The 22261-nt window shown below is 42.5% G+C and overlaps 1 protein-coding gene across 5 annotated transcripts in view; it reads left to right on the forward strand.

Annotated features, from left to right (window-relative positions):
- The window catches only part of asb3 (ankyrin repeat and SOCS box containing 3), an 88384-nt gene that overhangs the window by 17079 nt on the left and 49044 nt on the right, over positions 1–22261 (forward strand). For all 5 annotated transcript variants that reach the window (XM_078556992.1, XM_078556989.1, XM_078556991.1 and 2 more), the window contains exons 3-5: positions 1154–1312; positions 4369–4481; positions 7495–7630. In XM_078556992.1, coding sequence (XP_078413118.1) covers positions 1154–1312; positions 4369–4481; positions 7495–7630 — 408 coding nt within the window. The remainder of the gene's footprint in view (positions 1–1153; positions 1313–4368; positions 4482–7494; positions 7631–22261) is intronic.

Here is a 22261-nt window from a genome sequence, read left to right on the forward strand (position 1 = left end):
ACCAAGGCTCCTTTGACAGTACCTTCCAAACCGTGACGTTGGCCACCTAGGAGGACAAGGGCAGCAGATGCATGAGAACACCGCCACCTGCGAGTTCCCTCAAAGCCCACACCACCATGACTTGGAAATATATCTTTTTTTTTTATTCATTCACAGGATGTGGGCTTCGCTGGCTGGGTTTGCATTTATTGCCCATCCCTAGTTGCCCTTGAGAAGGTGGCGGTGAGCTGCTTTCTTGAACTGCTGCAGCGGGTGAAGGTACACCCACAGTGCTGTTAGGAAGGGAGTTCCAGGATTTTGACCCAGCGACAGTGAAGGAACGGCGATATATTTCCAATTTAGGATGGTATATCACCACATGGGCCGCAGCAGTTCAAGAAGGTGGCCCAGCGCCACCTTCTCAAGGGCAATTAGGGGTGGGCAATAAATGCTGGCCTGGCCAGTGATACCCACATTTTGAACAAATAAATAAGAAAAAAAAAGTCAAGTTTTCTGTCACCCCTTTTTAATCTCTCCCGTCTTGACTCTACCCATTTTCTTTATGCTTAGTTGTGAAGCAGGTTGGGATGTTTGTTTGTATTGAAATTAGAGGAGCAATGCAAGATGTTTTTCAGTTTTCTTGTCTGCTGTTGTTTGACTCTTACACTGTTTACTGACTGCAATTAGAATTGGGAAGGAGAAGAACTTAAAAATAGGAAAAGTTGACAAGAAGTTGGGCAGGGGCCTGGTGAGTGTTGGCAGTAGCTTTGGTTGGGTCAAGTCTAGGTCAAGTTACAAAGCTGTCCTGCTTGTTTACCTGTCTACCTGGAGTGTCGCCCACCCTATTGTTGTCCTCCCTCCTTTCTCCTAATTACCTTCTGAACAATCTGCTTACCTGCCTGCTCACTCATATGGCGGTCCTACACGAGCGCTTCTTGACCTGATCTAGAGTGCAGCAGCTACGTTACATGAGTGCCTCTGGCTTGCTGAGATATGAAATTGGACAGTAAGGGGCAGGAGGAAATAGAGGAGGAGTGAAACTGAAACAATGAAGAAAAGTGAAAAATGAAGGAAGGGGGCAAAAGAGAACAAAGTATTAGACTAAGTTATGTAAGCATTTGAAAAGACCAACTTTAATTCAATGGAAATTGCTCATTTTTTTATATCCCTCTAGCTTCGTCAACTCCATGCATCGAATTAAAGACTTTTGAAGGCGAAACAGCACTACATCTTGCTGCTAAATGTGGCCATTTAAAAATTGTTCAGATTCTGCTAAAGACTGGGGCAGATCCGAATGCCGTCACTAATGAAAACATAACACCACTTTTTTTAGGTAAGGCACCAGAACCATGGATGTTGGGCTATGGTTTTCTATGGTAGGACATCTAACAGTGTCTGTTGTTAGACTTGCCCTTGCACTTTTAGGATTTAAAATTTTTTGCATATCAAGTAGCTGAAAGTGTGAGCTGATACCATCGTAGCGAGGGAAAAAGGGGCCGGAATTTTTCAGAGGTGGCAGAAGTCTGCCTGCTGGGGCCAATAAAGCCCCCGTTTGTGGATAGTCAGGCGATTGGGCTGGGAGGGTATGGGTAGGGGAGGTCTTGGTGCACAAATGTGCTGTTGCCATGCGGAGGGCCCTCTGTGGGCCAAAGAGAGCCCAAAAGAAACACCCCCGCCCCCTGCACAACCTGTTAGTAGGTAAGAAATGCCCACGAAGGCAGAAAGTAGCCGCCCTTTGGCTACTTAAATGGCTAAATTAGGTTTGGGGTGGGCAGCTTGTCTATCATTCTTTCTGCTGCTGGCAAAATGACACCATGGCAGGAAGATGTCAGGCACCCCACCTTTCTATACCACTCTGACAGCCTTTCCACTTCCCAGCCTGTCCCCAAAAGGCTGGTGAAATTCAGCCCCCGGCATTTGGGTCCTGAGTAAACAGGGCAAGCAATTGTGTACCTCCTTAACCAACCTTATTGAAAGATTATGAAATTAACAGCGCAAGTACTGAAAAGGAAATTAAATTAGGGTGGATAAATTCAATGTCAGTTCTGGCACAGAAAGTGGAATAGAAAGGAAAAGATCGGATTAAGAGAGAAAAAAGTGACAAAGGAAATGTAGAAAAGGTTAACTTTTAAATTTTTAAAATCTCCACAATTAAACCTAAAGGACTGAGACTCCACAAGTGTAGTAGTTATTTCTGTGCCAATTTGGGGTTGTTTATCAATAATTAACACTTGTCAATTCCAATCCCTTTTAACAGCATGGTGAGATTTGAGTTTCTGTGGTAAGTTTTTAGTTTGTATCCACTGTAATTAAAACTATTTTGCATTCAATATATTTCAACAGTGAGACAGATAGTGAGTTGCTTTTGTCCACAGTGCTAATGGTAGGCACTCAACACAGACTGCAATTTTTGAATATTTAAAATTGTGTTTGCACCTGCCCATTTGCCTGAAGTTGCTCTCCCATTTTGCCTTGCATGATTCGTTATACTAGTTCTATATCTGTTATAATTTTTATTTTTCATAAAGTTTAAAGGAGTTCAATTTCTTTGAGCTTCTTCAGCTCCACTAACCACTGTGGGGATGAGGGCAGCATAAAATTTGATCTCTAACTGCCTGGAAAGCTGCATGTGGCTGTTTTTTTTTAACAACTAGCCAAGGCTCAGAACTCCAATTAATCTGATCACAGGTATGACAAGGGTTGTCTTTACAATTTTTGTGTTTGGACTAAATTGAATTTTTCATTTAAGCATCTGCATGCATTGTAAAAACTAGCCTCAATAGGCCTGAGTGAAACACAATTTATTGAAAACTCATGCCCTGATATAGTTGGGTGGCGTTGTATGTGGTCTCTTTCCTCTTTGTCATTTTAAAGCCCCAAAACTAGTATTTTAGTGTTGATTAACGTTTCCTTCAGGTTTTTCTTTCATTAAGCTACTGAAAAATCTACGTAAGTACAGAAACACTTTCCCCCAGTAAGGACACATCAGAGCTTGCCTTAGTCCAAAGCCAAGGCTTAGGGATCCCAAATGTGTGCAAGAGTAATAAAACAGGGTTGTCTCTCCCTCACAGGAAATTATTGATCATCAGATAACTGATCAGAACATTTTAAAATCAATTTCCCTTTTTCTCTTTCATTCACACGTGTCCCTCCTTGATCTTTTTGCTGGCAGGACTGCACAGCATAAGCTTCTGGGAATTAATAGGATGTGCCAATGCAATTAGATAACAAAAATATACTTTGTGCACACTTGAGGCACGTGAGTTGCAGGAGATCTATTCTAAAAATAGAAGTGGCAAAAAAACCTGCAGATTCTTTAAACCATTTATTTGCAATTTTAAAAGTATCAGCCCACAAAATCAGAAGAAGCCATTATGAGTTTGATTCTAGATATAAAATTTCTGTTTTATACTTGGATTGCTATTTCACCTAGATAAGTTAAGTTTCCAGTTAATTCTTCACATAATGTAACCGGTATTTAAAATACATCCATTTATTTTCTATGTATTGATATGATTACTGTTTTAAATGCTACTATACTGGGCTGTAACTTCGGAGCTCCCCAGTGTCGGGTTTCATGGGAGAGTGGGGGTCACGCCAAAGATGCGCTGGGGAACCCCTCTCAGAACTTCAAGTTTGCACTTCAAGTACAAACTTCCTCTGGGCAATTGCCCTGCTCTGGGAACCATCTGAAAATGCAATTTAAATCGTAAACGTCAGATGGTTTCGACTGTATTACACAAATAGTTACTCGGAAAAAAGTTAGAATTGTCCTGGGTAATTATTGTAAAGACACAGACCCCTGACTCCTGAGGGGTCTTCCCCTGCCCCCGACTACTCCCCCCACACAGTGATCCCTCCCCCGACTCCCCAAGGAATTCTCTCCAACTCCCTCCCCCAACCTGACCTGATTCGATTTCCCCCCCGCACCCCACAAGGCCTAAGCCTCCCACAACCTGACCTGACCCCCACCCTCTCCATCCCAACCCCCTGCCCCTTCCTGACCTGACTGTACCTCCCTCCCGACCTCCTAAGTCCGATCCACCCCAGGCCTCCAAATCCTATCCACTTACATTCTCCCTGGCCTGTCAGTTTCAATGGGACCTTTAAACTTACCTGGTTTATGGCAGCTGGTGCTGTTAAAAAAAGGGGCGTGTCCTTCTTCACTCCGACAGAGCTGGACTGCGATGCTGAGCTTCAGAGACAGCTGCGCTGCCTGGATCTCGCCCGGCAAGAAGGACGGACGAGACAGGCATGGAAGAAATTTAGAATAAATAATTGGGCATGGAGTGGCAATCTGATGCTGATTGCCACGCTGAGGAAGTTGACTCATTGTTTCAAGTTGTTGGAAGAGAAATTTTGATTATTTCAATTTTTGCACGTTTCAAGCTACTGAGAAAGGCCACATTGCTGTTGCAAGGACACTTCTAAGGCATGGAGCAAGAATTAATGGACCCCATTCTGCGTGTTTATGGAGTGTTCTGCATCAAGCAGCTTATCAGGTACTGTGACATTCATTATTTGCCCCCATGGGAAAGGACAAGTTTTGATGTAATGTTAAGATTGACATGATTGCTGGAGTAATGTATTTATTTTGTTTTACATTCTTGAAAGTATGTGGTGGTAGTGTTGGACTTTCTAGAAATGCTGAAGGTGATGATGTTCAGTGCTATTAAGTATTGAGTTCCAGGAACTTTTGACCCAGCGATGAAGAAATGGTGATATATGTCCAAGCCCAGATGATGTTTGACTTGAAAAGTGAACTTGGAGACGTTAGTGTTCCCATGTACCTGCTACCTTTGTCTATTACCTTTTTTGCATATGCCAGGCTATCTTTATTCTTTGTAGGATGCCTAGCAGTGAATTATTAATCTGTTCCTCACTAGCTTTGCACTGCTTGCCATTTTAACAGATATGTTCAAGCCAGCCAGTAATCAGGCAGGCAAGAGCCTTTCTATCACTTAAAAGTCAGGGTCTAATGACATTGTTCAGATCCTGACTGTATTTAATGCTGGATAGCCATGTTTTGTGCCTAATGCCAGCCTCATCAGGAGCACTAATGTGAAAGAGCAGCTCGTCTAGAAGCAAACTGCAAAGCTAATTTGTTTTTAGAAGGTTTCCTTGTAGGCAATGAGGAGTGGGAGAGACCATCACGTGGGTGCAAAAGACGAGGCTTAAATAGTTGCACCATCTTCAGCCAAAAGGGCTAGATGGATGAGCCATGTAGGCCTCTTCCTGAAGTCCCCAACCTTCACTGAATGTGACATCAAGAAACAGATGAGTGTTCAGGATACAGCGAAGGCTGTCAGGTCCCAATAGTATGCCAGCTATAATTTTGAAGACTAGTTCTCCAGTGCTAGCTGTGCCCCTAGCTTAGCATTTCCACTACAGCTACAAAAGTGGCATCTATCTAACAATATGGAAAATTGCCCAGTTGTGCCCTTTTGTCTAATTCCTCAAACAATTACCACCTTATCGACCTATTTTCAATCAGCAACAAAATGATTGAAGGAGTCCTCAGTGGCATACTAAATGGCACTTAATCACTGTCAACCTGCTCACTGGTGCAGAGTTTGAGTTCTGTCAGGTCTGCATATCTCTCCATCTCATACCAACCTTTGTCCAAACATGGACAAAAGAGTTGAATTCCAGAGATGAGATGAAAGCACCTGACCTTGACATCAATGTAGTATTCAACAGAGTGTAACATGAAGGAGCCCTAGTAAAACTAAAATCATTGGGGATCAGGGAGAAAGTTCTGCAGTTGCTGGAGTTATGCCTGGCCTGGGAAAATGGTGGAGGTTGTTGGAAGCAGCATTCTGGGGCATTGCTGCAGGAGTTATTCAGGGCTGTGACTCTGGCCCCACTATCTTCATCTGCTTCATTAAATAGCTTTTTTTCCATCATAAGGTCAGAAGGTTGGGGGTTATGGGAGGTTGGGGTTGGGTGGGGAGAACATGTCATCTTCATCCAATAAAGATTGATAATACATGCATTCTTGTCCAGATAGGACATCCACTTAAAGGTAGAATTTGTTTGAAGCAAGTAGACAAAAGAAAGCTGACCTGATATCAATTGCTGAAACGTATGGTGGGGTGGGAAATGATAGAAGGAGCAAAAGTTATCCTGATGATTCTTCCATTAGCTGCACTATGTGGTTGATATCTTGGCTGGTTGATATCTTGGCTAGTTTGTGAAAAAGGATCCAATAATAAGCCACTTATGATAAGACGTCAAAGTTTATGCAATATTTTTGCAAAATTTGTTAACAGTATCTCAGCACTTTGGTTCTTAATGCATCCGCCTTTAACATGTTTTCAAATGTGTGATCCAAGTTTCTTGCAGTCGAAAGTATGCTTGAAAGCTTTACTTGTGATGTGCAGAAGCGTTGTCTCCACTACATTTGATTTAGCATTCTGACAGGTACTCCTGAAACTTACTTGGACCTCCTACCAAAATTTACTACTTGTTTCCCTTCACCCAAGTTTCCCTCCAATGAATGAAAATTAGATTTGAGCCAGCCAGTCCAGATACAGCTACTAGAACTTACCCAGAAGAAGATCCAGGAGGAAGAGAACATCTTTACAGAAGGAGATTTAGGACTGATAGCTCTCAGGAAAGTGAGGCAGCTAGTTCATTTATGACAACTCATAGGGATGAAGTCATATAAGTTCTGGAAACATTGTAAAATATAAGCATGTAGACTTCAATTTACTTAATAGAATGGCTATCTAATGCTCCCAACTAGTTGACTATCTGAACCCTAAATTAATCTCAGTAATTTGTAACAATTTTAGACATTGATCGCTATTGTACACTTATAATCAATGAACAGTTAATGCTGAATTATTGTGGGGTCACTGAATTGCCATTGTAACCTCATTGTTTTTTGTCACTTAACCCTACCTGTCAATGTTTAAATTTAAAGTGCTGCTAACTATGACTTTAGTGTTAATAAATAATTGTTCATGACTATGCTGTCTGACTACTTTGCTAATTTTTGAGAAAAGGTTAATTCGTTTACTTAGCTTGTGTGATCCTGATGGAAAGTTGGTTGTGTAAAAGCCAATAAAATCTGGTTGAAGTAAGGAAGTTTGGTGAACCAAATTTAGCTGTAATGAACTCCTAGGCAAAGATTATATGATCCTAAAATGGTTCCTTGACAAGACTTTAAGGGGAAGGGGTCAGGAATTTGACTGGTGCCCTTGTCATGGTATCAATCACAGTATTCTTGTCTATTTTCCCCTATCATCAATCAAGCTTGACTTAACAGCTGTGCTCTGTGTGTGTATATCATAAAATTACCTATGGTAAAGTAATCCCTCTTGAGCAGCTGAGCAAACTTTTCCTTGACTGCTTTTGACTGAAAAATTTAGACTTATGACTGCCTGGTAATTTAACTGAAAGGTTCCAGTGAATTGTCAAACTAGTTTTCACATTAACTTGGACAGGCCAGAACCATAGTTAACTTTAGAAGTATCGTGTCTGAAACCTTTGAATTATAATGTTTTGCAGGAACACTTAGAAATATTGATGCTCTTGCTTGAAAAGGGGGCTGATAAAGAAGCCAGGGATGATTATGGAATTACACCATTGTTTCTTGCTGCTCAGTATGGAAAACTGGAAAGTCTAAGAGTTCTTCTACAACATGGTAATTGTCCAGAATCTTAATACTTTCATCTAATGCAATAGTGCTGCTAATTTTGGAATAGGCTATTTTAAAATCATAGAATTGCAATTGCACTGTTTGTATTTCTCTCCTGTAATAAGTTTATTGCTTTCAGTCTTCAAAATTATATAATTTCAATTCATGTTAAAAATGGCTCAGTCCTTAGAAATTAAGTAGCATAGTAAGTTAGCATGCTGTTTCATATTCGTGCATAATGTTTGCATGTTGACAGTGTTTCTGAAGTGTAAATAATTCTCTGCCAGCTGCAGGAACCTCACACGAATGTAGTGACTGTTCCAAATATACTTTTGGAATACCGTGACTATTTATTTCCCACTTAACAGTCACCAGTTTCCAAAAAATGATTCATTGTTTGAAGTGATTTGAGAAGTTTCCTCTTAATAAGATGCTGAATGAGTACAAACATTTTTATTTTATAAAATATGTTTGGGCAACATAACCCAGTTCTTTGTGTTGTAACTTGACTGAGCTTGTAATAAGTATGAATATACTATTTCAGTCAAAGGGTACAAGGGCAATGGAAGAATACATTCCAGTTTTCTTTATTGAGATTTTAATCAAGATATGCTGTTGAGTGGCGTAGAGATTCGTTCTGTACCTGAATGTTAACTTTTTTCTGGGATTACTTGGTGGCAAAATAGAAAGTTGTTCAATTTTCAGTACTTTATCTTGATGAGGAGAGTAATAGCAACGCAAGGCCATTAGCTTCAAATTGACCCTTCTAATCCAGATATCAAAGCCAGGAAGCTCTCCCTTTTATTAATATACCTTTTGTTACTCTCACTGAGGCAATGGTGCTAATTCTCTGCAGTGGCAGAATTCAGCCAATAAGAAGGTTGGAACCAGAAAGAAAAGCAAATAACGCGAGAATCTGGAAAGAGCGAGTTGATAATGGAGAGAGCCTCCATGATGAGAAAAGCTTGAGGCAGAGAAATGAGAAATAATTAATTTTAACCTGGAGAAGTGTGCAGATGGGGGGGTTAAAGTTGAGAAAAATGTTAGCTTATTGGGAAGCTGGCTCCAATCCACCAAATTCCACATTTAACTGGAGCGCATTAGGCTGCTTGCTTGCAAAACCCCCTTGAGAGAGGTGAGTTACTTATTAATATATGCTGATCACTCAATTAGAGCTCAATTTTAACTGATCTTCAAAATTTAACGGAGCATCCATGTGTTTCTTGGGATTCCTAAAATGGGCCAATGAAAGCAAGTCAAGAGAACACAACAGAAATTGGCAAGTGCTGAACCAAACTGATGGAAACACAGCAATAAATACTTGATAATCACAGCTGCTTTCTTACCTGCTGGTGGGAAAGAGTTTGTTCACAATACCTTTGCTGAGAGTTTACTTTCTACATTTTGGAAGATTTCTGCATTACATCAGGATAGCCGATGCCTGGGCTGGCTCAGGACCTTGGATGAGGACAGTATTGCCAGCACCATCATACTGTTGAAAGGCCTTTGGCTAATCAGCAAAGAGGATAGCAGCTCACTTGAGGCACTACCTGCGATAAAGTGTACACAGAGAGGCTGGGTTTCCTTGATGTGTCCAAACAGCAGCTTTTCTGGAGACTGAGGTTGTCATATCAGCTTGTGGCAAACAAATGCAGTCTCTTAGACTTGTTTCCTGTTGGACATGCTTGGCGGCCATGTGTTAGCATAGAACCATTTTGGCACAGAAGGAGACCATTCAGCCCATCAAGTTCATGTCACTTCTGTAGAGCAATCAGTCCTATTACCCTGCTATATTCCTGTAGCCCTGCAAGTTTATTTCCCTTAATTGCCCATCCAATTTTCTTTTGAAATCATTCATTGTCTCGCTGCCTATGAGGGTGGTGGAAGCAGAGTTCCAGGTCATTACCACTAGCTGTGTAAAACAGTTCTTCCATGCAACCCCAATGCATCCACTTGCTCAAAACCTTAAATCTTTGTTCCCTAGGCCTTGTACCATCAGCTAATGGGAATAGCTTTTCTTTGTCTACTTCATCTAAACCTGTCATAATCTTGTACACCTCTATGTGATCTCCCATTAACCTCCTTTGCTCCAAGGGGAACAACCCCAGTTTCTCCAATCTAACCTTGCAGCTAAAATCCCTCATCCCTGGAACCATTCTGGTAAATCTCCTCTGCACTGACTCAAGCATCCTCACACATCTTTCCTGAATGTGGTGATCAGAACATGATGCAACAGTCTAGTTGTGGCCTAACCAGAGCTTCGTAAAGGTTACACATAACTTCCCTATTTTTGTACTCAATACTCCTGTTTATAAAGCTTGGGATCCCATATGCTTTGCTAACAATTCTCAATATGACCTGCCATCTTCAAAGATCTATGCATAAGAACCCCCCCAGGTTCTTCTGTTCCTGCATATTTTTTGGAATGGTACCATTAAGTCCATATTGCCTTCCCCTATCCCTTCTGCCAAAATACATCAGCTTGTAGTTCTGTGTGTTAAATGCCACCTGTCACTTGTCTGCCCGTTCTGCTGGACTGTCTATGGTTGCTAAAGTTACCACTGCCCTCAGTTTTCAATATCTGGATCCTTTCTGGGCTCTCTGATACATGCAGGACATCCTAAAAAGTAGCCCACGAACGCATAAAACAGGTGACTGATGGCTTGTTTGTCCATGCTGGCCATTTTCTGCATTTCTTCTGTGATGATGCCAGTCAGAATGAGGTGGCACGTTTGTTTGCTTCTCTGCTGGCTTCCCACATGCACAGGGTGTCATTGAGTGTACACACATGGCAATCCAACTTTTAGACACATGCACGAAGGTCCTGTCAGAAGTTCCTGTCGGCCAGTCATTCAAAAAGGTGCCCTGTGTGAACAAGCAACTGTTTATCTCCTTAACCAATCGGGTTAAAGAACTTTTGATGAATAGTACAGAGTCTGAACGAGAAAGTGCCAGTTGGCATATTGAATTCAATGTTAAATAACATTTAAGGCTATGGGCTAAGTGCTGGTAAATGGGATTAGGTAGGTAGGTCAGGTGTTTCTCATGTGTCGGTGCAGACTCGATGGGCTGAAGGCCCTCTTCTGCACTCTGTGATTCTGTGAAATCAAGTACAGAAAGCGAAATACAGAAGGAAAGAAATATTGGATAGATAGAGGTGAGATAAATAAAACATTCATTTTTGTATTATTTAATTCTCCAACAATGCCTGTAAAGTCCCCAGGTAAGGATTGCACACCAATTGCCCAGGAAGTTCAAACTTCCAATGGGCAATTGCCCTGCAATGGGAGCCATCTGAAAGTATAATATAAATCGCAAGCTTTGGATGGTTCCAACTTACAGTCATAGTTACCCAAAAAAAGTTAGAATTAAAGCCATTCTAACTTATGGAGACTGACCGCACCCCCCCCAACAAATGACCACAGCCCTGACCACCACCCAGCTCCTGCCCCCACACCACGTCCCCTGACCATCTCACCTCACCACCCCCTCCCCACCACCACCACGCCAGTCCTACCTACTTACCTCACAAACTTCAACTTCACCCTGGCTACTCAAAGTGACTGATCCTTTAAACTTGGCTGCTTTATGAGATAACTTGTCTACAAGAATCACATTAGTAAATATAAGTTTACCCGAAGTGGTAAAATTCTTAGAGTGGTGGAAGAGAGTGCAGCTACAGAAATCTTTAAATGTAGAAGTACATGTAATAAAGTCACTAAAAAGGCAAATGTGATTTTGGATTTTCCACATTGGGATTTGAGGCATTGATTTGGCCACAGCTGGAGTAGTGCATTATAAGAAGGATATTGTAGCCATTGGAAATGTACAGCAAAGGCTCACTAGAACAATATTGGAAAAAAAGTTATAGTCATGAAGAACGTCTCAAAATGTGACTTATTTCTGCAACAGGCAAAGCTGAGACATCCAGTAGGGAGTTTCAAAATCATAAACATTTTTGAGAGGATAAAAATGTGAATAATTGTTTCCAATTGTTGCTGAATTATAACTTGTATTACCACTAGAAGAACGAAGGGGGAAGTGAGAAAAAATGTTTTCTTCGAGTCATTATATAAGGAAATGCTTATTGCTTATTGGATAGAGATTCCTTTATGCACTGATTCTATTTTTGTTTTTAATTATGATTTATGATGCACTAACTTGCTATATGATTTAATAGATCTAAGCTCTGCAGTCCTGCCACATCCAGTTGTGAATGATGGTGGACAATTAAACAACTCACTGGAGGAGGAAGCTGCACAAATATCCCCCTCCTCAATGATGCAGGAGCCCAGCACATCAGTACAAAAGATAAGGCTGAAGTATTTGCTACAATCTTCAGCCAGAAGTGCCAAGTGGATAATTCAACTCGGCCTCCTCCGGTGGTCCTCAGCATCACAGATGCCAGTCTTCAGCTAATTCGATTCACTCCCTGTGATATCAAGAAACGCTGCAAGCACTGGATACTGCAAAGGCTATGGGCCCTGACAATATTCAGGCAATGGTGCTGAAGACTTGTGCTCCAGAGCTTGCCGCGCCTCTAGCCAAGCTGTTCCAGTACAGTTACAACACTGGCATCTACCCAGCTGTGTGGAAAATTGCCCAGGTATGTCCTGTCCACAAAAAGCAGGACAAGTGCAACCCAGCCAATTACCGCCCCATCAGTCTACTCTCGATCATCAGTATAGTAATGGAAGGGATCATCAACAGTGCTATCAAGTGGCACTTGCTTAGCAATAACCTGCTCACTGATACCTAGCTTGGGTTCTGCCAAGGCCACTCAGCCCCTGACCTCATTACAGCCCTGGTTCAAACATAGACAAGAGGGCTGAATTCCCGAGGTGAGGTGAGAGTGACTGCCCTTGACATCAAGGCTGCATTTGACTGAGTGTGGCATCAAGGAGTCCTAGCAAAACTGGAACCAATGGAAGTCAGGGGAAAACACTCGGCTGCTTGGAGTCGTACCGAGCACAAAGGAAGATGGTTGTGGTTGTTGGAGGTCAATCATCTCAGCTCCAGGACATTACTACAGGGATTCCTCAGAGTAGTGTCCTAGGCACAACCATCTTCAACTGCTTCACCAATGACCTTCCTTCCATCATAAGGTCAGAAGTGGGGATGATTGCACAATGTTTAGCACCATTCAGGACGACTCAGATACTGAAGCAGTCCATGTCCAAATGCAGCAAGATCAGGACAATATCCAGGCTTGGGCTGACAAGTGGCAAGTAACATTCGTGCCACGCAAGTGCCAGGCAATGACCTTCTCCAGCAAGAGAGAATCCAACCATTTCCCCATGATATTCAATGACATTACCATCACTGAATACCTCACTATCCACATCCTGGGGGTTACCATTGACCAGAAACTGAACTGGACTAGCCATATAAATACTGTGGCTACAAGAGCAGGTCAGAGGCTAGGAATAGTGCAACGAGTAACTCGCCTCCTGACACCCCAAAGCCTGTCCACCATCTACAAGGCACAAGTCAGAAGTGTGATGGAATACTCCCCACTTGCCTGGATGAGTGCAGCTCCCACAACACAAGAAGCTTGACACCGTCCAGGACAAAGCAGCCCGCTTGATTGGCATCACCTCCACAAACATTCACTCCCTCCACCACTGGCGTACAGTAGCAGCCATGTGTACCATCTACAAGATGCACTGCAGGAATTCACCAAGGCTTCTTTGACAGCACCTTCCAAACCCACGACCACTACCATCTAGAAGAACAAGGGCAGCAGATAGATGGGAACACCACCACCTGGAATTTCCCCTCCAAGCCACTCACTATCCTGACTTGGAAATATATCGCCATTCCTTCACTGTCACTGGGTCAAAATCCTGGAACACTCTTCCTAACAGCACTGTGGGTGTATCTACACTACATGGACTGCAGCAGTTCAAGAAGGCAGCTCACCACCACCTCAAGTGCGACTAGGGATTGGCAATAAATGCTGGGCCAGCCAGCGAAGCCCACATCCTGTGAATAAAAAAAACCCTCTGCGTAGTAAATTTGACTGTTATTCTTGGTCTAAGCACGTGTTAGCAAACAAGGAACAACCAACACAAAAGCAAAATACAGTAGGTGCTGGAAATCTGAAATAAAAACAGAAGATGCTGGAAATACTCAGCAGGTCAGGCAGCATCTGTGCAGAGAAAAACAGAGTTAACATTTTGGGTTGATGACCCTTCATCAGAACTGAGGAAAGATAGAAATGTAATAGGTTTTAAGCAAGTGAAGGCTGGGGGTGGGGCTGCGAGGAGGGTCGAGTAAGGAAAAAAGGAACGTATGTGAAAGAGTGGAGGGCAAGAGAAATTAAATGACAAAAGCTTACATGGTACAAAAGCCAAAGTGAGTGGTAATGTGACAAGTAAAGAAACAAAAATGTGTCCAGTTGAGATGTGACTGACTATTCAAAAAACCTGTTGCATTTCTATCTTTCCTCAGTTCTAATAAAGGGTCATCAACCTGAAACTTTAGCCCTGTTTCTATCCACAGATGCTGCCTTAACTTCTGAGTGTTTCCAGCATTTCCTGTTCACGTTTTTTATTACAAGATAAAACTGTTAGTTAGCTTCTTTCTACTTTTTGGGGTAGCCAGGAGGATGTGGTAGGTGTTCCATTTACTTTCAACTGAAATTATATACAAGTTTTTTTTTTTATTCATTCGTGGGATGTTGGCTTTGGTGGCTGAGCTAGCATTTATTGCCCATCCCTAGTTGCCCTTGAGAAAGTGGTGGTGAGCTGCTTTCTTGAACCGCTGCAGTCCAAGCACTGTAAGGAGGGGAGTTCAGAATTTTGACCCAGCGATAGTGAAGGAATGGCGATATATTTCCATGTCAGGATGGTGAGCGACTTGAAGGGGAACTTCCAGGTGGTTGTATTTCCATCTGTCTGCTGTCCTTGTCCTTCTAGATGGTAGTGGTTGTGGGTTTGGAAGGCAGACTATCTGTCTTTGTACTCAGTTAGCCACAACCGAATTGGCAATAGTGCTCTTTTAAGGTTGCCATTAAGCTGTATAAAAACAGGATCATTATCGAAGGAGCCTTGGTGAATTCCTGCAGTGCATCTTGTAGATGGTACACACTGCTGCTACTGTGCGTCGGTGGTGGAGGGAGGGAATGGTTGTGGGTGTGGTGCCAATCAAGTGGGCTGCTTTGTCCTGGATGGTGTCAAATTTCTGCACTCGCCTAGGCAAGTGTGGAGTATTCCATCACACTCCTGACTTGTGCCTTATAGATGGTAGATGGGCTTTGGGGAGTCAGGAGGTGAGTTACTCGTTGCATAATTCCTAGCCTCTGACCTGCTCTTCTTGCCACCGTATTTATATGGCTAGTCCAGTTCAGTTTCTGGTCAATGGCAAGCCCCAGGATGTTGATAGTGGGGGACTCAGTGATGGTGATGCCATTGAACATCAAGGGACGATGGTTAGATACTCTCTTGTTGGAGATGGTCATTGCCTGGCACTTGCCACTTGTCAGCCCAAGCGAGGATGTTGTCAAGGTCTTTCTGCATTTGGACATGGACTGCTTCAGTCTCTGCGGTGTCCTGAATGGTGCTAAACATTGCGCATCATCAGCGAACATCCCCACTTCTGACCTTATGATGGAAGGAAGGTCATTGATGAAGCAGCTGAAGATGGTTGGGCCTAGGACACTACCCTGAGGAACTCCTGCAGTGATGTCCTGGAGCTGAGATGATTGACCTCCAACAACCACAACCATCTTCCTTTGTGCTCGGTATGACTCCAACCAGCAAAGAGTTTTCCTCCGATTCCCATTGACTCCAGTTTTGCTAAGGCTGCTTGAGGTCACAGTCAGTCAAATGCGGCCCTTTTGTCAAGGGCAGTCACCCTCACCTCACCTCGGGAGTTCAGCTCTTTTTTGTCCACGTTTGAGCCAAGGCTTAATGAGGTCAGGAGCTGAATGGCCCTGGCAGAACCCAAACTAGGCATCAGTGAGCAGGTTATTACTAAGCAAGTGCCATTTGACAGCACTGTTGATGACCCTTTCCATTACTGATGATCAAGAATAGACTGATGGGGCGGTAATTGGCCGTGTTGGATTTGTCCTACTTTTAGTGTACAGGACATACCTGGGCAATTTTCCACATAGCCGGGTAGATTCCAGTGTTGTAGCTGTACTGGAACAGCTTGGTTCGGGGCGCAGCAAGTTCTGGAGCACAAATCTCCAGTACTATTGCCGGGATATTGTCTTTGCAGTATCCAGTGCCTTCAGCTGTTTCTTGATATCATGTGGAGTGAATCGAATTAGCTGAAGACTGGCTTCTGTGATGCTGGGTACCTCTGGAGGAAGTCGAGATGGATTATCCACTTGACGCTTCTGGCTGAAGATTGTTGCGAATGTTTCAGCCTTATCTTTTGCACTGATGTGCTGGGCTCTCTCATCATTCAGGATGGGGATATTTGTGGAGCCACCTCCTTCAGTGAGTTGTTTAATTGTCCATCAACATTCACAACTGGATGTGGCAGGACTGCAGAGCTTAGATCTGGTCCGTTGGTTGTCGGATCGCTTAGCTTTGTCTATCACTTGCTACTTATGCTGTTTGGCATGCAAGTAGTTCTGTGTTATAGCTTCACCAGGTTGACGTCTCATTTTTCGGTATGCACTTTTTCCATTAGTAGAGGGGTCAATAATCATGTGGCATAGATTTAAGGTAAGAGGTAGAAGGCTAAGAGGAAAGGTGAGGAGAAGTTTTTTTCACTCAGAGGGTGGTGGGAGTCTGGAACTCACTGCCTGAAAGGTAGTTGAGTCAGAGAAACTTGTAATATTTAAGAAGTATTTAGATATTCACTTGCATTGCCATAGCCTCCAGGGCTATGGGCTGAGCGTTGGAAAGTGGGATTAGTGTAGTCAGATCTTTGTTGACCTGTGTGGACGCAATGGGCTGAATGGCCACCTCCTGTGCTGTGAAGGTCTGAGTCTACTAGTATTTTGAACTTAAATAAGAGCAATTGAGGGTATGAAGACAGAGTTGACTAAAGTGAACTGGGAAATTAAGTTAGGAAGATAATATATATTGATGAGATGCAGTGGCTGATATTTAAGAAAAATACATTCCAGTGAGAGAGAGAGAGACTATAGCGGAGGGTTGTAGCATCTGTGGCTAACTAAAGGAGTTAAAGATAGTATCAAATTGAAAGAATAAGTGTGCAATTCTGCAAAGATTAGTGGCAGGTTAGAAAATTGGACAGAGTATAAAAAAGCAGCTAAGAATGGCTGAAAAAATAATAGGGAGGGAAAAATTAGAGTATGAGAGAAAGCTAGCTAGAAATATAAAAACAGTAAGAGTAAGTAAAATGAACGTTGGTCCTATATTTATTTATTTATTTATATAGAGATAGAGATATATCGGCAGCGCCACAGAGATATATCGGCAGCGCCACAGAGATATATCGGCAGCGCCACAGAGATATATCGGCAGCGCCACAGAGATATATCGGCAGCGCCACAGAGATATAAGTGTGTCTGGGGATTTAATAATGGAAAGTAAGGTAATGGCAGATGAATTTCAGATATTTTGTATTTGCCTTCACAGTAGAGGATACAAACACCACCCCAGAAATAAGTGTCCAACAAGAGGTGAGAGGGAGGTAGGAACTTAAAACAATTCCGATCACCAGGGAAAGAGTACTGAAAAAATTATTGGGACTAAAAGCTGACAAGTCCACAGGTTCTCATGGACTTAATCGTAGAGCCTTAAAAGAAGTAGTTGCTGAGGTATTAGATGCTTTGGTTTTAATTTTCCAAATTCCCTAGATTCTGGAAAGGTTCCATAGGACGTAGGAGCAGAAGTAGGCTGTTCAGCCCATTGAGTCTCCTCTGCTATTCAATGAGATCATGGCTGATCTGAGAATCCTCAACTCTACTTTCCTGCCTTTTCCCCATAACCCTTGATTCCCTTACTGATTAAAAATCTGTCTATCTCAGCCTTGAATATACTTAACAGCCCAGCTTCTAGAGCCCTCTGCAGTAAAGAATTCCACAGATTCACTACCCTCAGAAGAAATTCCTCCTCATCTGTCTTAAATGGGCAACCCCCTAATCTGAGATTATGCCCTCTGGTCCTAGACTTCCCCATAGGGGGAAACAACCTCTCAGCATCTACCCTGTTAGTCCCCCTAAGAATCTTAATGTTTCAATAAGGCCACCTCTCATTCTTCTAAGCTCCAATGATTACAGGCCCAACCTACACAACCTCTTCTCATAAAAAAAAAAAATCCCTCCATACCTGGAATCAACCTAGTGAACTGGACTGCCTCCAATGCCAGTATATCTTTTCCTATCCTTATCTAAGGGGACCAAAACTGTTCCCAGTATTCTAGGTGTGGCATTGTATAGTTTTAGCAAGACTTCCCTATTTTTATACTCTATTCCCTTCGAAATAAAGGCCAACATTCGATTTGCCTTCCCCATTACCTGTTGAACTTGTATGTTAGCTTTTTGGGATTCATGCACAAGGTCTCCCAAATCCCTCTGTGCTGCAGCCTTCTGCAGTGTTTCTCCATTTAAATAATATTAAGCTCCTCCTCTTCCTGCCAAAGTGCATAACCTCACATTTTCCCACATTATATTCCATCTGCCACTTTTTTGCCCACTCACTTAACCTGTCTATATCCCTCTGTAGACTCCTTGTGTCATCCTTACCACTCGCCTTCCCACCTATTTTTGTATCATCTGCAAATTTGGCGATAGTACATTTACTTCCCTCATCTAAGTCATTGATATGTATTGTAAATAACTGAGGCCCCAGCACTGATCCCTGTGGCACTCCACTACTTACAGGTTGCCATCCTGAAAATGCCCCCACTGATCCCAACTCTCTGTCTTCTATTAGTTAGCCAATCCTCTCTCCATGCTAATATACTACACCCAACACCATGGGCTCTTATCTTATTAAGTAACTGTGCAGTACCTTATCGAATGCTTTTTGGAAATCCAAATATATTACGCCTACTGGTTCCTCTTTATCTACCCTGCTAGTTACCTCTTCAAAGAATTCTAATAAATTTGTTAGGCATGATTTCCCCTATATGAAGCCATGCTGACTCTGTTTGATTAGATTATGTAATTCTAAATGTTCTGGTATTACATCCTTTATAATAGACTCTAACGTTTTCCCAATGTCAGATGTTACACTAACTGGTCTATAGTTATCTGTTTTCTGTCTCCCTCCCTTTTTGAATAAGGGTGTTACATTGGCAGTTTTCCAATCCTCTGGGACTTTTCCAGAATCTAAGGACTCTTGGAAGATTATCACCAGTGCATCCATTGTCTCTGTAGCTACTTCCTTTAATATCGTAGGTTGCAACCCATCAGGTCCAGGAGACTTATTGGCCTTTAGCCCCATTAGTTTCCCTAGTACTTTTTCTCTAGTGATATTTATTATTTTTATTTCCTCCCCCTCTTTTGCCCCTTGATTATTTAGTATTGCAATGCAATTGATGTCTTCTACCGTGAAGACTGAAGCAAAGTATTTATTCAACTCTTCTGCCATTTCCTGGTTCCCCATTATTATTTCCCCAGCCTCATTCTGTAAGGAGCCTATGTTCACTTTGGCCTCTCTTCCTTTTTATATATTTACAGAAGCTCTTACTGTCCGTTTTTACATTACTTGCTAGTTTACCCTCAGTGTTTATTTTCTCCCTCTTTATTATTTTTTGGTCATCTTTTGTTCGCTTTTAAAACTTTCCCAATCCTCTGGCTTACCACTAATGTTTGCCACATTGTATGTTTTTTTCTTTCAATTTGATACTATCCCTAACTTGCTTGGTTAACCATGGTTGGTTTATCTCCTTCCTCACTGGGATATATCTTTGTTGTGAGTCATGAACGATTTTCTTAAACGTCTGCCATTGCTCATCAGCCATTTTTTCTGCTAAAATCCTACCCCAGTCCCCTCTAGCCAACTCTGCCCTCATTTCTTTGTAATTACCCTTATTTAAGTTTAGCACAGTTGTTTCTGACCCAAGTTTCTCGTTCTCAAACTGAATGCTAAATTCCACCATGTTAAGGTCACTATTCCCTAGGGGATCTTTTACTCTGAGATCATTTATTAAACCTTCCTCTTTACACATTACCAGATCCAAAATAGCCTGATCCCTGGTTGGATCCACAACATATTGTTTTATGAAACTGTTCCGAATACACTCTATGAATTTTTGCTCCTGGCTACTTCTGCCAAATACATGAAGATTAAAGTCACCCATGATTAATGTACTGCCTTTTTTACATGCCCTCATATCCTGATTTATTCTCTGTCCTACAATATAGCTACTGTTCAGGGGCCTATAGACTACTCGCACCAGTGTCGTCGTCTTCCCCTTGTTATTTCTTATCTCCACCCATACGGATTTATATCTTCAGATCCAAGATCGTTTCTTGCTATCGTACTTATTCCATCTAAATGTACTAACTTTGTATTAACAAAGCTACCCCACCACCCTTTCCTTCTTGCCTGCCCTTTCGAAAAGTCACATACCCTTGAATATTTCCATCAGATTGGAAAATAGTGAATGTAACTCCTCTGTTCAAGAAAGGAGGGAGACAGAAAGCTGGAAACTGCAGGCCAGTTCACTTAACACCTGTCACAGGAAAAATGCTGGAATTTATTATTAAGGAAGCTATAGTGGGGCATTTAGAATATCTCATTGTGATCAGGCAGAGTCAGCATGATTTTGTGAAAGGGAAATCACGTTTGATTAATTTATTAGAGTACTTTGAGGAAGTAGCAAGCAATGTTGATAAAGGGGACCCTCTAGTTGTGGTGTACTTGGATTTCTAGAAAGTATTTGACAAAGTGCCACATCAAAGGTTATTAGACAAAATAAAAGCTCGTGGTGTAAGAGGTAACGCATCAGCATGGATAGTGGATTGGTAGCTAACAGGAAACAGAGTAGGGCTAAATGGGTCATTTTTGGGTTAGCAAGATGTAATGAGTGGAGTGCCACAGGCATCAGTGCTGGGGCCTGAACTGTTGACAAATCTAGACTAATGACTTGAATGATGGAACCAAATGCACGGTTGCTAAATTTGTTGATGACAGAGGTAAGAAAGTAAGTTGTGAAGAAGCCGTAAGAAGCCTGCAAAGGGATATAGACAGGTTAAGTGAGTGGGCAAAAATTGGCAGATAGGGTATAATGTGGGAAAATGTGAACTTGTCTATTTTGGCAGGAAGAATAAAAAAAGCAGCATATTATTTAAATGGGAAGAGATTACAGAACTCTGATGTACAGAGGGATCTGGGAGCCCTGCTGCATGAATCACAAAAAGTTAGTATGCAGGTACAGCAAGTGATTAGGAAGGCAAATAGAATGTTGTCACTTATTGCAAGAGGAATGGAATATAAAAGTAGGGATGTTTTGCTACAGTTTTGCAGGGCATTGGTGAAACCACATCAGAGTACTGTGTACAGTTTTAGTCTCCATATTTAGGAAAGGACATAATTGCATTAGAAGCAGTTCAGAGAAGGTTCACTCGACTAATTCCTGGAATGAGGGGGCTACCCTTGAGGGAAGGTTGAATAGGTTGGGCCTGTATCCATTGGAGTTTAGAAGAATAAGAGGTGATCTTATTGGAACATATAAGATCATGAAAGGGCTTGACAGGGTCAATGCTGAAAGGACATTTCTCCCTGTGGGAGAGTCTAGAACTAGGGGACACAATTTAAAAAGAAGGGGTCACCCATTTAAGATGGAGATGATTTTTTTTCCTGAGCATCATGAGTCTGGAGCTCCCTTCCCTAGAGTGGTGGAGACAGGGTTATTGAATATTTTTAAGGCTGAATTAGATTCACTTCCTCGTCAATCAAGAATCTAACGGTTTGGGGATAGGAAGGAAAGTGGAGTTGAGGCCACAATCAAATCAACCATGATCTTATTGAATAGCTGAGCAGACTCGAGGAGCGGAATGGTTTACTCCTGCTAATTTGCATGTTTGTTTGGCACTTCTCAGGTCAACACCATTCTTATCCTGAAGTCAACCCTGGGGGTGTAGTCTCGCCTGCAGAGCTGCTGGCCAATCTGCTGCTGGTATGACACCCACCCCAGGGTCTAGTATTGATGCTGGGTCCCAGGCCACAGGTGAATGATGGCGTGAGGGGGCTTTGCGAGGTGGGGATAGCGTAGTCGCAGGGTGTTGGGTCAGAAGCAAGGGGTGTGGCTCTGAGCAGGCCTTTCTCTTTCCTGATGTTGGGTCCCTTAAGGCATCGAATGCCTTTGAATGAGACCACCCTCTCCCCCTACTCTGCTGCCTGCCACTGGGTTAATACCAGCAGCAGCAGAATGAGGCCCTTAAGTGGGCACTTAAGGGACTCTATTGGCAACAAGGCAGGAGGGCCATCCACAAGCCTTCCCACCAGGAATCTAATCAGGATGGAGGCGGCTCCTGTGTGATATATAAAACGTGACCTAACCTCCCTGGTTTCCCCTCCCCCGCCCCATCCCACCCAACTCACCCATGGTGAGGGCACAAGATTAGTACATCACAACAGTGACTACACTTCAAAAGTAGTTCATTAGCTGTAAGGCGCTTGTTGTGTAAAGCTCTATCTAAATACCACTCTTCCTTTCTTTTCTGTAACCTTTCTGTAGCAACACCATTTGTGGGATCTG

This window comes from Cetorhinus maximus, chromosome 14 (genome assembly GCF_964194155.1).
Source record: "Cetorhinus maximus chromosome 14, sCetMax3.hap1.1, whole genome shotgun sequence".
In the NCBI taxonomy this organism is placed as follows: domain Eukaryota; kingdom Metazoa; phylum Chordata; class Chondrichthyes; order Lamniformes; family Cetorhinidae; genus Cetorhinus; species Cetorhinus maximus.